This window comes from Eurypyga helias, unplaced genomic scaffold (assembly GCF_000690775.1).
Source record: "Eurypyga helias isolate BGI_N326 unplaced genomic scaffold, ASM69077v1 scaffold2788, whole genome shotgun sequence".
NCBI lineage: Eukaryota > Metazoa > Chordata > Aves > Eurypygiformes > Eurypygidae > Eurypyga > Eurypyga helias.
The window spans coordinates 17,023-34,967 of record NW_010267356.1 but is presented as its reverse complement, the minus strand read 5'-3'; the positions used below and the strand labels follow the sequence as shown (position 1 = coordinate 34,967).

At 43.3% G+C, this 17,945-nt stretch overlaps 2 protein-coding genes across 2 annotated transcripts; both read left to right on the top strand.

Moving 5' to 3' along the window:
- Positions 1-877: 877 nt before the first annotated feature.
- SMIM8 (small integral membrane protein 8) lies at positions 878-2,112 on the top strand. The gene is made up of 2 exons (XM_010157371.1): positions 878-1,033; positions 1,954-2,112. Exons 1-2 carry the CDS (start codon positions 878-880, stop codon positions 2,110-2,112), a joined length of 315 nt encoding a protein of 104 aa, XP_010155673.1.
- Positions 2,113-5,393: 3,281 nt separating this feature from the next.
- On the top strand, positions 5,394-11,872 carry LOC104513872 (chromosome unknown open reading frame, human C6orf163). Its single transcript, XM_010157370.1, has 5 exons — positions 5,394-5,544; positions 6,867-6,961; positions 7,504-7,611; positions 9,846-10,048; positions 11,374-11,872. Exons 1-5 carry the CDS (start codon positions 5,394-5,396, stop codon positions 11,870-11,872), a joined length of 1,056 nt encoding a protein of 351 aa, XP_010155672.1.
- Positions 11,873-17,945: the final 6,073 nt, after the last annotated feature.

The window sequence follows — 17,945 nt, the reverse complement described above, 5'->3', positions numbered from 1 at the left end:
TTGCTCTGGGAGACTGCCTCCCTCGTCCCTGGCCTAAAGCCGGTAGTGGCGCCCAGGGGGTGGTTTCTGCCCCTGCCCTCGTCGCCCTCGGGGTCCGGTTTGAGCTGCTCGGGGGCCGGTACGGGAGGGTTGCTGGGCGATTGCGCCTCACGTAGGGGTGTGCTGCCCTTGTGCCTGGCAGTGCCTTGTGCCTCTGTGGCCACATTTCGCTGACCTCCGCGCTGCCCTGACCTCTGCTGTGTCTGGAGGCCCGGGGGGATTGCTGGGATGGGTTTGTGAACCCTGCCCCGGAGCCCCCAGCTGTCCTCTCCCCGTGTAGACTACGGGGCTGGAGTGGCCTTAGCACCGAGTGCCCTCCCAGCAAGGGGGTTAACCAAGAGTGTGTGTTCATCTTGGCTCAGGAGGCATCTCGCAGGTGACCTGCCCCTCCTGTGAAGCTGAGACCTGAGTCTTGGGGCCACTGGGGTGGGCAGATAGTGCCCATGCTACAGCCCGGTGCGGGCTGTCCTGTCACATGTAAGGATATGTAAATAAATATATAAATAAATAAAAAGGAGCCCTGATACTGGCTTTTTAGCCTGAAGGATGCTGCTCGGTCCACAGGTAGCAAGGCATTAGCCAAAGGCAAGTAAAAAACCCCAAGCCTGTTACCAGGAGACTTACATTTACTATATGAAGATGTGCATCTCCAAAAGTTAATTGCAGGATGCACAAAACTGCCAAGATTGAAAGTCAGCATGCTTAAGCTGGGAATGTTAGGTGACACCAAAGGCAATTGTTTAATATATAGACAAACAACAATTCATGCTGTAAGAAGACAAGCTGAGTGTGAACTCGTATTCAGTGAATGTAGTTCTTTTAGGTTTGATTGATAATAATGACACCTGTTTTTCATTTTGTTTTTAGGAAGTATTCAGCATTAATTAAAATGCCTTCTACCAAACCTCCAAGTGAAAATGAAACACCCACAGGGAGAAAACCAGGACTGAAGAGTTTTTTCCGAGCTGTGAACCCAGAGCTTTTCATTAAACCTGTAAGAGGCTCATTCTGAGAGAAGCTAAATACGCTTGGAGAGACACGGTTGCTTTAAAATAATAATTGCCATTCTGTGTGCATTATATAACCATCTCTTGTTATGCAAACCACTCAGTAATGTAACTGAAAATATTTTTACTTTTTTTTTCCACTCTGATTGTTAAGAGCCCAGAACATTACGTTGTTTATTCCAGCTTCTATGTCACTGCTGATTCTTTTGTACCTAGCCAAGTTGCTTTCAGAAAGACTGTTTACAAGCATATTACCCATGTAATTTGACAGGTTAAGTAATAGGAGTCCTCTTTCATATTTAAAAAAGGAACAAATAAAATGCAAGCTTTCTGATATGAAAGGAGGGCATTTTTTTCTAGCTTTTCAATATTTTGGATTTTTCTCTTTCTTGCTTTTATAATTACATTAATGATATTCAGGTTTTATTTACACTGGCAGAATCCAGCAAAACTGGATGAAATTTCATGCATATAATAAAAGTAGATGTTGTGATGATAATTCATGATCTGTTTTAGAGGAATATAGTCAAAGTTGCTTGGCAGGAGCAGGGTGCTTTGTCCCAGTAGAGTATCAAAATGAATTCTGTTAGAATTTTGTAATAGTTACCTTTAGTAATTGATTTTGGCCTGTTTATTCATGCTCAAGCACCATTTCCGACCAGCAGAAGGCAGAGCACTAAGCAATGCGACATGAGTCTTTATTTTATAGGGAATCCTTTTGGTATCAGAAAATCAGGTCTCCCTTCTTGCTGCTCATAAAAGTTATTTGGATCAGTCTGCAAGAAGGCAGTGATGATTTTTGCAGATGTCACAATAGTTTACTGTTCACTTTCTAAGCTAAGATGGAAGAGATCTTTGTAATGACTGAAAAATACTTTGACTAAAAATGTACTTTTGTTTTGGTCAGAACAAACCTGTGATGGCATTTGGACTCATAGCAATTTCTCTCTGCGTGGCCTACCTTGGTTATTTGCATGCAACAGTAGAGAATAAAAAGGACCTTTATGAAGCGATCGACAGCGAGGGATCCAGGTATATGAGGAGGAAAACTTCTAAGTGGGACTGACAACGGAAGGAAGGAAATCAGCAAATCAGTCACAGAACATTTCAAGGCAACTACTGTTTTTTTCTCTGTCCATTGAAATAATCGATAAATGTCTCTCTTGCTATTTAATCCAATTTAAGTGCCTTTATAAAATGCCATGCCTGTACAAATAAATTACAGTTAAGATGCATACAGACATAAAAGTGATTTTAAGAGTTGTTGTCTGCTGTCTCCACAGTGTGCCATAAGACATGCAGTTAACCAAACGTGCAGTCAAGACTGTTAAATAATGCCTTAAAAATTCACGTGGTGGTTCAGCTCGCTTTTCTCCGCTTACTGAAAACAGCGGTTGTTTTTTTTACTTCTTAAACAGAAGGCATAATGTATTGTGTGTGAAGAGAAAAAGCGGACCTCTTGATCTGTCGAAGGTTGATAATAGTGGTGCAAGTAAGGCAGGAATGAACTGATAAAGCCGTCACTGAAGGTTTTGTTTAATAGATGAGTTTGTAAAATACTGGCCAAAATAATCCTCGGATGCTGATATACTTTTCCTTACAAATGAAAAAAAACCTACATCAGCAGCTAGATGGAGGAGTAGAAGTGAAATGAGTGTTTCTGCCAAGAGAAAGGCAGGAAGAACTCGGCCGTTATCTCTCCGGTTTGGCATCACACAGCAGGTCAGTGAACACAGGTATCAGCTTGTGAATCTCTGTGCGTGAGTCCAGGTTGGGCAGCACTGGTGAGGCGTTGTTAACTAGTCAGCAGGACTGGTTTATTTAAGCTGCATTCAAAAGTTTCTCTGTATTGCTGAGTGCGTGATATAACGTTAATTTATGATAGGTTGCTGAACGCAAAATAAGGAATGGAAAGTCTAAAATCAGCAGGTTCTTACGCACACAGAGAATAGAATGTGCTGAACAGCCCCGTGTGTGGGTTGGAGGTGACCTTCGGCAATATCCCGGTTGGTGCCACTGCAAGTGTGGCTGGAGGGCAGGTGGGCGTTGCGGCGTTTCCCTAGCAGGTGGGCTGGTCCCCTGTGAGCCTTTTCCTTGAACAAACTGTACAGGTGGGTACGTACCTGTTCCAGCACTGAGGCTTTCTCCTGTGAGCTTCTCCAGCTACTTCTGTGCGCCTGATGGTATCCCATTAACCAAATCCAAAACACGTGGTGGGAGAGCGTGAACCAGGCTGTGACTGTTTTCCACCACCAACCCATAATAATGTTTTGGTTGCATTTTTACGCTCAGCTCCTCATATTTACAGGCCCATCAAGGGCTCCTGAGAAACTGAGAGGTCTCTTTGTTAACTCCCTTCTGGCCTAGGTGGCTTCTGCCAGAACAAAGAAACAAAAACATGAAGGACATCTGCTTTACCACTGGCAATTACTTTGGGCTTTGTTCTCGAAAGATTTTGTTACTGACAAGAAAAAAGGTGTCCGAGGGCCTTGAGGGACAGCAGTTGCTCTATGGGATTTCTCTGTATCTCCCTCTAAAACCTTCATTTTGAGCCTATGATTTTCCTGTTACCTGTGTTTTGTAGTTATCTGTATCCTGAATTCAGCTGGGCTTTGATTTGGCTACCTCCTTCCTGAGAAGGGAAGTGAGCTCTACCTTTGATGAAGTTCTAAGAAACATCATTTTTACAGCCTTTAAAAGAACATTCCTCTCTGTGAGCCTAGCTGCCTCACAGCAGCAAGGTCTTGGGCAAATCCAAAAGCTTGCAGGTGAGGAAACTACTTGCCTTTTGACTGGTGAAGGAATTTCCAGGCGAATTGATCAAATATTCAGAACTGTCGCATGCTGTGACTCTCCTGTAGTGTATGTTTTGTTTGATGGGATGTGATGGACCTTTAGAATCAATCTGTTCTTTTTAAAAGGGTCACACAGGATTTTAGCTCTCTTCAGTTCATGAAAATGCACAAGTCTTGTATGTTTGCGTGAATTTAACTAAATTATTCCCAAAAGAATGCTACGGTAAGCATTTTAACCTGTTTTTCTGCAGGCTCTTAAAATACACACTTTGATCCTTATACCTGCAGATGATTGGCCCAGTCTCCCATTGTCACATATTTGGGAATCATGCAGGGTTTGAGTTCTCATGATTCTGAGTTACGTTTTGTGAAGTGATGATGGCTCAGGAAGTTACTTGGGGGGAGAGGAAGCAGGGCAGTGTGGGACTGAGCTGGGCAGGGTCTAGGTGATGTGCATGCTGATGGCACTTCATAGAAAAGCTGTCTGAGACAGGGCCTGGGGTAAAGCCCTGTTAACCAGGTTAATTTAGAACTACCCAGGCTGAAGGAAGAGTGAGTATTTAGGCTTGTGTGTATTTTTAAGGAGCTTCTTCATATTTGTTTGTGGTCGCTGCTGTACAGGTAACTCAACGCTGCGAAAGTTTCGTATTGAAAGGAGATAAAGCAGTGCAGATAGAGAGAAGAATAGTAAATTAATGGGTGTTGTAGGGTCAGTACTGTCATTTGCTGGTTTAAGTACCTGATTTAGATACATAAAAACTGTGTTTATATATTAAAGGGAAAAAACCCCACCCAAACACAACTGCTTCGGTGTGTTTGGTCAGCTCTGAAAGCACTGCTCCCCTTATGCGTCTGGAGGGTAAGCCAACAGCACCAATACGTTTTCTGTTGTTCTGTTTTTCTCAAGCTCATCTTCAATAGAGTGATGATTATCTACAATGGATGGTAGCTGGTTTGACAGGAACTGTGAGTCAAAATGATTTCCCAGGCAGAGGCTCTTTCAGGTTTTTGGCAGTGCCTTATTGTCTGTGCTGGCTTTCACATCTTTACCAAGAACAGCAACAAAATTCTGTGATTCAGGTATCTGAAACAGTGGCTATTGTACAACTCCTAAAATCTCTTTAGACTGATTGGTTTAAATAGGGGCGTTGACATTAAACAGCAACAAAAAGTGCATTAAGAATCCAAAGCCTGCTGTGACGCTGCTGAGCTATTACCAGGGCAAGTGAGTTCTTTGTGAGCAAAGCCAGCCCTGCCTGGTAACAGTTGCTATGCAGGGAGCTGTATGAAGGCTGGATTGGGTCACCTCTTACAACCTCCCTCATCATCTGCCTCCAGCACGTTACTGAGTTGTCAGCACATATGAATCCTAATCTGAAAGGAAATGTTTCAGCTAACTTAGTTAAGAGTACTGGTTAGTGATTTTTCCCTCTGCACCAGCTTCCGTGCTTTCTGTAGGAACAACAAGCGTTTTGCCGGCAAGCGAGACAGCCATCAGCAGGAGTTCTGACATTTTGGTAACTGTATTACAGAAAAATGCTAGAATACCACAATGATTAGAAGTCCAGATTTGGATTCCTTTGTTTGTTGTGCTGTGTGTTCACAAATAATACAACCATCACCACCTTCCAACGCTATTTTTCATCGGATTCGGGAGTATAAGCCTTTCAGAACACGGTATTACACTCATCGTGATATACTGGGTAAGTTTGTTTGAAATCCTTTCCTCGCAATCTGAGATTTAGGAGAACTCCAATAGCTGTTGTATCTGTCTGTTCTTGACAGTCATGAAGGCATTCACATCTTGGTAAGAACAAACTGCATTTACCTTCTGAATATTAATTAATCCAGCATATTCAGAGGGGGGCCAGGGTCAGCCGTCCTGTGGTGCGTGCAGACATTCGGATTTGGGCAAAATGAAGTGCAAAAGAGAATGAGCTGTAAGACCGTTAGCAAATGTTTTCTAAACCTGTAGTAGGTTAGGAACTATGCTTGACTGAACGTTTGCAAAGATGAGCTCTTCGTCCTTTAACAGGACACAGCTGGAATGTTTCATCCTGAATCCTACCACCTTACACGTGATTTCTGGCTGCTCACCTTATATTGAGGCTCTGCAAAGCCTCTTGAGGGTGGTTGTTTTTTCTGGCGTACTGCGGTCATAACTTCAGCGATGAAGGAAAGCATGTGCTAGCGTTGGTACTTTCGAGGAGCTCTTAAGTATCTTTATATGTCCCGCCTAACTGTCACAGAGGTTTCTGATCAGCTGTGTGAAGTTTTGTAGAAATCACGTTGCGCATGGTAATTAAGGTGCACTGTGAAGAGGAGTGTGCTCAGTTTCTGTTTTGAACAACGTCAAGAGGTTATCGGTGCACTGAGAGCCCTGGCAGCAGAGTGAGCGCCGTGCGTGTCTCAGAACATGATGCTTCAGCCCTGCATCAACACACAGTGTAGAACAGGTCCAGAAGGCCACAGACAGTCCCTTTTAAAATTATTTTCTCTTTACTGCATCATACAGTGGACTGGGGAGAAGCTGTGCAGTCAGAGCACATGCTTGTCACTAAGATTTATGCACTGTTGGACTTCTGTTTCGCTGATTTAAATCAGTTGACTCCGTCCCATCCTGCTACTGTTTTCTGTGTGCCCACCCATGCAGGGTGGGGAAGAAGGCTGGAGTGAAAGAGGGAGACTTAGTCCTCCAGTGGCTGTGTGAAAGCTAGATCTCCTGTGGCTCTATTCCTTTCTCATTTTCCTAATAGTCCAGGAAAATGTGGCTCTTCAGCCCTCCTGTTGTGCAGCCTTTTCTAGAAGGGGAGAGGTGGGTCCAGCACCTTCCTATCACATTTATGGATCTGTGCACAAGCAAGAACAATTGTATTTTCCTATATGTGAAATGGGGGTGCGTGGATTTTAGCATTTTGATTTTTTAATTCAGCTGGTGATCCATGCAGAGGGGTCAGGAGAGAGGCAGGGGTTTCTGCACTACGGTTGTTTGCTGTGCGTGAACCACTTGTGTTGATTTGTGCAGAGATTGGAGCAGACATTCAACAAGAACAGCATAGAAAGAAGGAGGCAGAGATACAAGAGCGCATTGAAAAACTGAAAGCTGAACTTTGGTCTCAGGTAAATTAAATTAATGCTTCTGCCAGGTAAATGGTGACGATCCTTTGGAATAATTGCTATAGCATGAAGACATTTAATAAAGAACTTGGAGGTCACTGCTATAGAGCTGTCATTAATTTCACAGATTTCTCTGTGTGTGTATTTCTCCAGTTTCTGGTCACAACAAAGCATACTTTGAATTAATACCAAATTTTACGTCTGGTCTGAAAATGGCCTTTTAAAGCACCCAGAAGTTATCGGTCCTTAAAGCTGTTCCCCATGGTGCTACGTAAGATTCTGAAGCTGCTCTTTATGTTATATGTATGTATCGTGGTTACAACTGTGGCAGCTCAATGCTATTGTGTGGCCACATATTAACAGGAATCACTGAAATAAAATTGCCCAATGGGCCAGAATGTATTTTGCCATCTGGTTTTAAATTTATCTTGCTATGATTTCTTAAATAGAAAGTACAGAACTATTGATTATGTAACTCTGCTTCATCTTAATAGGATGCTAATAGCATGTGAGCAGCTATACTTCAATAATAACTTGTTTTAAAGGCTGAAACGTACAAGGAAGATGCAGTGGATAAAGCTCTCAAAGAGGCAGCCGCTAACCACAGTGCAGTTGTAGAAGACCTTAAACAAAAACTTGGAACGGAATTAAGGGTATGAACTGGTTTGCTTTCATTAACTACCGTGGAAAAAGCCAGCATGACATAACCATGTTTTTGACAGCCTAGAATGTCGTTCTGTGTTAAAAAAATGGGTTTGGTTTTTTTAGTGCTTGCCATAAGCAGGACCTTCATACATCTGAGATTTGAACTCTAGTGCCAGGAGAAGTCCTTGGCCTGAAAGAAGACAAAAAGGCTTTGTCTTTGTGCTCAGTGAGATGTGAGCTTGAGCTAGCTGGATTTTTTCTTCACTTCCAGCATGTTTCACACTTTTTTTTTTTTAAGTGAATGAAGTTTGTGGACTTTGTTGAAAATTCCCTGTCCGATCTAGATTCAGCCAGCCACTGACTGATGAGGTGCATTTCCTAAGGGCAGGTAAATATGGGCTTAAGCCAGTCTGTCCTGAACTTTCATGTCCATCGAAGCTAGAAAGGTATTCAACTGATAGACTGAAACTGGACCCTAACTGGGTTGGAGGAGAAGGAAAACTGCTGGCATATGTGTATTCTGAATGAAGCACACCATCCGTAGCTTGGCATTTCTATATATGCTTAGCCCATGCTTTATATGGCTGTTTGGATATCTGTGGAAAGACTCGGAGATAAACAAAGAGAAAAGAAGGCAACTGCCTTCTGGATCTGAGCCTTCCTGTTTTCTGCACCACTTCACAGGGCTTTTTACTGCTAAGGCATCCCAGCACTCCTGTCAGGCGTTAGGCAGTCGGTCTAACACCTGTCATCCTCAGTCTTGCAGCCTCCCACTGGCGCACGAAGGGCGCAAAGAGAATTGCTGGAGTGTTTTGCTTTGGAGTTTGATTTTATACAAGTTTCTAAACAGCTGTATGTAGTGCAGGCAGTCAAAGCAATGTGCTTAGCATCCCAAGAGGAAGAGCAGGGAGGTTTACAGTGGTGGTCGTAAGCTTCTGGCAGAGTTCATTCCATTTTATGGAGCAGTTTTCCAAGGGAGCCCTGTCTTTTGCAGTCACAGCATCTGCTGACAGTATTTGGCAGAAGCTCAGTTCTGGGTGTTTAACCATTCAATTACTTGCCGTAAGCCTATTATACATCTTCATAGACCGGAGTGCTCAGGATCTGAACACGTACCGTTTATACGGGTAACACTGGCTCCTGTGATTAAGGACTAGGGAGCAGATACAGAATTCCACAGCTGAAACAAAAGAAGAGGCAGATATAACTCAAGTAACTGTGCGGTGTTTTATGTTTGGTGGTTTGTGTTTCTTGCAGTTCATTTTAAGAGGTGTGTTAACAGTGAGCTAACTACTCACTAGCAGCCAGCTTGAAGTGGTGGCAGAAAATTGACTCAGCATCTGTCTTAGCAAACAGATATTGGCAGCCAAAAAAAACAGTCACTGAACGAGTGATTGAAGTGGGTTTTTACATGCAAGATAGGTCAAAGGCAACTGCTTTCAGCTGACAGCCTGAGGAATGGCTTTTTGCAGCAGTGCTGGTGTGCCCGTTGCACCACCACTAACAGTAAAATGGTTTTAGTTAGGTTTCTTTTAAGCAGGTCCTATTACTTGTCACTCCTCTTGCCAGCAGTGCCCACAAAAATGCACACAATACAGAGCTTGTACATGGATGTGCAGAAGATTTACAGTAGACCTCATGTAACTCTGCTCATCCTGTATTAGAAAACCCACCCAGGTCTAAGCAACCAGAGCTTTCCCAATAGTGTCTTGCCGCTTCCACAGAGGATGCCCTGGTCAGGGGTCTTGGAAATAACTGTGAATGGTGGCACAGGAGTGCAGATAACTGGGCGATGAGTTAAGTGGGTTCAGTTGCTTTACTGGATGGTGAACTGTGGTATGACCTATAATAGCAAGAGGTATATTGGCTTACATGGAGTTGTCTGAGATTCCAGATGTACGTATGTCCATCTAGACACCCTAAGATTAGTGTTGTCATAACTTTATGTATCAGCCCAAGCAATATCTTGCTGACAAGCATAACAAAGGTCCTGGCTTCTTCTCCATCTCACCCTAAAACTGTGCCACCAGCCATGTGAGCTTGTGAAAAAAATACATTAGGGAACTTTTTGTGCCTTATGTAGAAAACATAGATGATGTGGAATGATGCTACTGTAAGTCACTGTAATTGCCTGTAATATTTTCCTGAAGTCGGTTCCGCTGGGCTTTGCTGGGGATTGTTTAAAGACAACTGAGCAATAAGCTGCTGTCACTACTCATATTTACCTTTAACTTTGCTTAAGGAAGAGGTGAGGAAGGCAAAGGCAGAGGTGCAGCAGTACATGGAGGATGAGCGGAAGAGAGAGGCTGAAGCTGCAGAGGAGCGCATGGCTCACAGACTTCAATGCGCTCTCATGGAGTGTGCCCGGGAGAAGATGGAAGCGGTGGCCGAAGCCAGGAAACAGGAGAGGGAGGCAGCCCTGGAGAAAGCAGCCAGGCAGCACAGGTGCTCTTAGTGTTTCCATTGAGTTGGCTGGAAAACGTGCTGTGCTAAAGGAAATGACCGGAATTGCATCAGCGTTGCTCAGGGGTCTTCTAGGAAAAGGTCAATAGACCCTTTAGGAAAGTAAGTATTTGGAAATGTCAAGTGACCAGCAAGAGTTGCAGGCTTACACTCTCTTGCTGATGCCCCATGTAGAAAAAAAACATATTTTGTTCCTAAAAGCAAGTATCATAAAGCCAAGCAAGGATTCAAAAGTTTTACTTTTTATGGCTGATTTAGAGTAATCAGAAATAGAGATCTTGGGGGGCCTGTTGTGCCATTCATGACATCTATGCAAAACTGGAAAAGATGTGTCCATGTGGAGATCTTTAGGGTACAGGAGATTCTAGCCATGTGAATTAAGCTTTGTGAATTAAGCAGCTTTGATGTCCAAATAATAAGACACCCCTCTCCCTTAAGAGTAGAATACATTTCATGTAACAACAAAATAACACTGTACTCTCACAATGAAAAGATCAGTGGTTTGTAAGATGCCTTTTTTTTCTGAACAGTCACTTAAATTTTCATGTTATTTAATACCTTCATTTTCACTATTAAAACATGCCCTTTCTGACAAAGATAAATCACATTCTGCATAAATTTAGCTGGTCTCTTTGCAGAGTTCTGCAAGAATGTCTGCAGCAAAGTGGAGGGAGCAATAACAGAGGGCAGAAATTGTTTTCTCTACACTGAAGTATTTGGCTCAGTAACCTAATGGATGCCTGATGCACTGTTTACGTGTCCCTGAGCCAACCCTGGTGAATTGCACCAAAAAGTTTTGACTACATAATGTAAATTATGTATTTTATGACTGACGTGCTGGCCCAAAGATGTTCTCGGTACCACTTAAATAAAATTACAGATTAATCTGTATTCTAGAAATCAGTTCTTAGATCTCACTTCAAGACAGGATTTTTACTTGAGGGCAGAATCATTCAAAGTCTGTTTGAAAATCAGTGGGTACTTAAGTGCTAGCTCACAGAGACCTGGATGAAGAGTGAAATAGTAATCCTTTATATTTTCCATTTGGAAGATAGCATCATTAAATTATAGCTGGATGGGACACATGCAGAAATAAAATCTTCTGCAGCTGCCTTTCTCTGCATCATCAGTGGCCTTCTTTTACCCTATTTTGTTTCTGAGGTACTACATCAAGTTCTGATTTTATGTATATTTATAGTTGAATAAGAGAGGTTTTACCACAACCAGAATAGACTTAAACTGTTTTTTACCTAATCTTTAATTACATGAGTTCCCTAAAAATCTTTTTTTTTTTCTTTTTTAAATAGAAAGCACTTAGAGCAACTCAAAGAAGAAAGTATGTTAGCTGAGGAACTGTATCATAAGAGTATAGAGCAATTAAACAAAGAAAAACATCATGAGATTAATATTGCCCTGAGTGTAGCACGAAAACAGAATCAGATTGAGACTGAAAAGCAGCTCAGAGAAGCAGAGACCCAGCACCTTGATGAGCTGGAAAAAGCGATGGCTATGCTGAAAGCAGCAGAAGAACAGGTAAAGACTCTCACACAAGAACTGGAAAAGATGACAGCCTGGAAGGACAGCCTGGAAACTGAAATACAAGCAACAAGACAAGCTTTTCAAAAGTATATTGATGCCACGTTTCCTAACCTGTCCCCTGGACAAGCAGATTTTATTCTGCCATTCAGAAAAGCGTTTAAGCAGAAGGACACCCCAGAAGAAGCAGAGGAGAGTGATGAGGAATATAAGACAACTAGTGTTGGAAATGTGAGATTTACAGCCACAGGTGAACAGAACTACAAATAGGTGACGCTGAAAAATAAATTCATCTCTGTTCAGTGAACTGTATGAGTGTGGTTAGAATGATACAGAAGAAAATAACCACCAGTGTATTAAATAACGATGAACCATGCTTAGAGATTATGCATCAATTTTTGCTTTGCAAATGCTAGGGCAGAGGTTGGAACGTGCAGTGCTTGAGGAGCTTCCCACTGAGTCCTTGAGAAGGAAACGTCTGAAAATCTGATCAGCAAATCTGTTGCTTAGTTAAGCATCAGCACTCTGACTGTGAGGGTTGGTGGCTCTGCCCCTGAATCCTCGGGCATGGAGTAAGACACACGAGCTTTGAAAACCTACAGCTTGGATTCTGAGATTTATAGGGCGGTTATTCTGTGTACCAGTCTGTATGTCTGCGTAGAGTGCTTGCGGGTGAGCGGTGATGTGATCTGAAAACTCAGCTGGCTTGGGAGACAGCTTTTGGGCGTAAAGTGTGCATGCCAGTAGGCGTGCAAAATGACTTACCTGTGAGAGAGGACTCGAGTTTATCAATTCACATGTGCTTGAAGCCTGTGTGGCTTTAGGCCAGCCTCAATACACTGATTGGGTCTGAGATTCAGCCGGCCTAAATGTTCGATTTGACTTCGCTGTGTAATAAGACCTCACAGTATTTGCTTAATATTCACTGGAGTTCTGTGTCTATCTCATTTGTTACCTGGTAGTCTGAAAGCACTGTATTGCATCTTGAGTGTCAGCTGAGGAATGTAAAGACTTGGTCTTTCCTGTAGCCTATCTATCGATTGTATAACATGGTGAAGGAAGCTCTCCGTAGGCATCTTGATTAAGGGAATTTTTAAGAGAGCAGTCTGTGCAGCCTTCTTTTCCTCATGCACAAAACGCCACCAGAAAACAAAAAAAAGAAGAATAATCTCAGAGGTATCCATCACTGCCATAAGAAGCTAAGACAAGTGAAGTCACTGGTTTCTCGTGGAACAGTTGAATTCATATAAAATCCTTTGAACAGATATTTGTCACGCTCTGGCACTACTGCTGACCTAAACGCCTGTAAAACCTTAGCTCCCTGCATTGTGGAAGTGATTTCTGTGGAGAGCTGATGCTCCCTGTTCATTTCTCCTCTTAGGCTCTCGATGAAAAGAATCCAGGCTTCACGTTCACGGTTGTCTAAGCAAATGCATAAGGAGAGCCCAAGATAAAACTTGTGTTTACATCTTAGAAGTTCTTCAGCAGTCTGAAATAAGCTCTGTAGCCATTTTTTAAAAGAAAACATTCACATGTGCGTTAAGCATAGAAGTCAAACTACACGAGTGAAATACTGGAACTAAAGTACTAGCAGCTGCATCATGAAATAGCTAAAGCTAATGAGTGCTTTCTTTGGGCTAGCTGATTAAAGGCTCACCTTAGCACACACCATGGAGCACAGAGGCACAGCAGCAACTGGGGGAACCCTGACAACCCAGTCAGAGGAACAGGACTCCAATCCAACCCCTCCTGGGGCATCCCAGGAGGGCAGCAGCCCCATGGACTGAGAGTGAGACCCAGCATCGTGAGTCAACGGGAGTAGCTTTCTGGAGCACCTTGCAGGCTGAGGATGGATACAGCCTGGAGGTATGGAATTTCTTATGGGATGCAGGGAAGAGCATCTTGAGATTGTATGGGGATTGCACAAAGGCTTATTATGGGATGTTTAGGCAAAGAACCAAAGGTGGGCAAAGGGGAATCAAGGTGATTTGGGACAGAAAAAGAGTGGAAAAAGAGGGATAAGGGCATGGAAGGGGATGCTCAGTGTAGTCTGTCCTGTCTTCTCACTGAACTCCATTTCTAACTTTTCCTGGGTGCGCTAACTTTTCCAGGGTTTTCTCTATGTGCGTGAGTATGCATGGAGGTCTACCTGCCAGCAGCCGGAGTTGGATCACAGGTGGCAGGGGCTGTTGGCTCGGGGTGCCAGCAATTGGAGAGACTGGAGTACATACTGTGTGGGTACATATCTCAGTATGTACTCACTAGCAAATGTCAAGACAGACAAGCTGACAAATTGGGTAGGAGGTGGCCATAAATCTAAACTACTGAAGAGACCAGAGCACCCTTATTTGGACCACAGCATCCAAAACTGTTAAGAGACCTTATTGCAGCCTTTCAGTACCAGAAGGGGCTACAAGGAAGCTGGGAGGGGACTTTTTACAAGGGCCTGTAGTGACAGGACCAGAGGTAATGGGTTTAAATTGAAAGTGGGGAGGTTTAGATTAGATATCGGGAAGAAATTCCTCATGGAGAGGGTGGTGAAGCACTGGAACAGGTTGCCCAGAGAAGCTGTGGATGCCCCCTCCCTGGAAGTGTTCAAGGCCAGGCTGGATGAGGCTTGGAGCAACGTGGTCTAGTGGAAGGTGTCCCTGCCCATGGCAGGGGGGTTGGAACTAGATGGTCTTTAAGGTCCCTTCCCACCCAAACCATTCTGTGATTGTATGATCTGAGATTTGGTTACTTGAGGGACCAGGTGGTCAAAGTCAGTGACTGGAGAGGCTGTGAGGTCTGAGGGTTGACTGCTAGTAAGGTCCTAAATCTGGACCAGCTGGGAGACATGCTGTTTTGCATGTGTGTGTCTGTGCGTGAGATGACATCAGGGCAATTCTGCATCTTGCACATCAGAAAACCAAGATGTTGACAAATCGCTTCACCTTCCTGTGAACAAAACAGTCTGAGTTCTTTTCCAGAGATAGATAAGTAGATTTTTTTTCTTGTTTTCTGCTGGGAAGTATATAATGTAATCATTGTACACTCTGCAATGCCTTACTGTTAGCATTTGTTTCAGAAAAAAAGAAGTCACCCTGTCTTACAGCGTTAGCCCACTTTTTATCTGGGATACAGTGCCAGTGACTGGTACAGACTGTGGCTGTCTACAGGGGTAAGTGTTCTTTGGAGTGGACCTGGGTACGTCATTCATGTAGCCACGGCCAAGGGCCCTTGTGTGTGCCCGTCCCAGGCCCCTCCTGACCTACAGCCTTGGGAGCAGATGTGGAGAGAGGAAGCAAGGGCTCAAGATCAGGTCAGCTGTGTCTACACATGCATATACTGCAGGCACGCGCTGGGGTGGACTTAATCACCGGTGTGTGCGCAGCGTATGTACAGTCTGTGAGATGCTGACGTTGCTTCTTACTGTCTTTTGGGAAGGAAAAACATCTTGGTTTACAGCTTTCCAATGTCACGGTGAAGTTGTGTCGGCTCTGCTTAGAACCAGAACGTCCAAGTCTGTGCACTTGGTGGTATAGAGATGAAAGGAGCCACAGCTTGGCCTAAGTGCACAGCTCTGCAGTATGAATGGACAGACAGGACAGCAAGCACTAGAATCACTATGGGACCTGGAGAACCATTTGCCACGGACACTGGTATTTCAAGGATATATTTTAGAAAGTAAAGTATCAAAGTAAGCCTGGTTTAAGCAATTTTTTTTCCCTCCTTCTAGTTGTACTCACTGCACAATATTAATTATGGTTGACTGGTAAGCTGAAAAAAAAGGCTGGTTTTTATATTCTCTAAGTTTCTGCATGGCAGATATTTAACTAAGGAAATCTGTGAGTACACGAGCTATTGGTAGCTAATAGAAATCGGGAGTTCAGACATACAAGCAAGCCTTTCATTGCATGAAGCAGAGACAGCATGTTTGTTGGCTTGACTTTGTTCCTGTTTGAGAAGGCTTGCAGCATGAAAAGTAACACTACCCACTTCACTCGCACTCTGAATCAGAGAGAGCGCGAGTACATGCTTTTTTGACTGTTTGGATGATGCAAATAAAGAAACTTTCAGATGACATCTGGATGCTAGCGGGCTGGTGGTCACACATATTGACAGCGGTGCGCATGAGCCAAAACCTAGAACGGGGAGCTACAGTGAATAATACAGATGGCAGGATTTCTCTATTAGTCATTCAGATGTCTAAAATTGCCAGAAAGTACCACAGTCTCAGGAACAGTGAAACCCTCTGTCTAAGGCAATGCTATAAAAGACTGGAAAGTGGGCTGTCTAATTACTGTAGCTGAGCAGCTGAACTAGTAGGGAGCTGTGGAGTACGGCTGATAAGCAGCTAATTAATAAACATCTTGCTCGTTAGTCCCTCAGAGGCCTGCAGAAGAGATCTGTGATGTCTTAAAAGGAGGATATGCAGATTGTGAAATCTCTGAATGCCTGGCACGGAGAAATGAAGTGTGAAAGGAACTAATGGTGCTGGTAGCGTTTGGAATGTGAGCGCAAGGTGTCTGTGTGTGTGAGGCAATTAAGGAACCGCAGCGCCTCTCGGGCAACAGACCGCCAAATGAATACACTGTCTGTGCATGGATGTAGTGTACCCACACAGATATAAACTGATTTAAGCTGCTGATGTGATTTCCTTTGCTGGGCTTAATTAACAGCAGTTCAGCGTTCATGTTTGCTGCTCGTTAAAATACAGGCTGAGTAAAGGAATGTGAGTGACTAATCGCAAAACACATCAAGTGACTGGTGGGAGATGCAGAGCTGGAACAACTGGCATTAATATTGGCTAGTAGATAGAGTACATGGGTGTTTTGGAGACACCTGGGAGAGGACTCTGCCTGTGGATGTGTCGGCAGTGACCAGAGGAAAAGACAGATCCTAGAAGGAAAAATGGGCCAAGTGTAATGATAGAAACATACTGGGGAGTGAGGAAACCTGTGTGTCCTCCATTGCAACCTTCTGGGACTAGCAGTTAACACATCACCTTAGCTTTCTCTGGGCCAGTGAGCAAAGCAAGAGTTACATAAACAGCCAGACTACTCCAAGTAGAAGGATAAATAAAACTGCTGTACCCCAACTGTTACATGGCCTGGCCAAATCTTGGCTCTTCTTCTGGCTGATCATCAACAGTTTGTCTTTTTCTTTACTAAAACAGCCTCTAGCACTCTGTTTTAGTTTCTTCTAAGAGTATGGCTGTCTCGTTCTTATTATTGGATCTTGCCTTTCTTTTGCATACTTAAGACTTTTCCAATATGCAGCTGCAGTCGTCTGTTATGCTTGTCCTAAAACTTGAGTGACTAGAGAAATATCCTACCTATCAGGGTGTCTGAGCACCATATTTTTTCCATTATTTTTCTTATAAGATTACTTTCTTCCTTCCTCTAAACTTTCCAAAAGGCACAGGCCCTTTCAGTTTGCTTATTTAAAGACTTAAGCCACACTGTAAATGGAATATTGCTGGCTGAAGTTGACCTCCACTTCTGTCTTCTCTCACAGCTTCTCGGGAACTTACACTGCTGATTAATGGCAGGGCTCTGGGTACTACTGCTGCTTGCCACAAAAGGTGCAGTCCCTTCCTTGTGCTGCCTGTGGCATTCCACAATGATTCCTGATTGTTGTGGGGTGTTTTTTTTCCTTACCTGCCAAGTATTGCAAGTATTAGGTTTTGGGGAAAGGTAGTTTAACTCCGAGGCTAGCATCTGAGCTATTTTGACTCTATACCTAAGGTGTTAACCATCTTTGATATGTTTCTGATAGTCCTTCTCTAGTATGACGTTTATAATCCTGATTTATACCCAGTTCTGATTTTCACTGTGGATTTAAAAGTCAGTGACCTGGACCTTCAGCCTTGAACATCTTATAATTTCCTTGTATAGGTAGGAATCTGATGCTGAGACACTCAGCTGTTCTAGTGAGCACCTAAGGCCCTTGTGTGACATTCCCTTTCAAATACTAAATCTGTCTGTCTGCAAGAAATGCTTATTTCTGGGTCAACTGACTACATGGTTCCATCTCAACCATAAAACTTGTTTTCTGCTCTCCTGCTTCTAGCTGAACAACCTCTCCATTCACATCTGATGACTTTCCAAGTGCTGCATCTCAGTTACGAAGGACATTTCTAATAGCAACAATAATCTCTACTTGAATGTACCCTTTCCTATAATTTGAGGAGATTCTCTGTATAAACACCTCCTTTGTATATAGGAATGAAATTTGGAGACTTGTGAAATAAAAGTCATTATAATAAGAGGAGATGGATTCTTAGAAAGGTTACCTGGCATAGAACATTTAATTGCATTAAACCTTCAGAGCTGACTGTCGTGAGGAAATGACTGGGGAC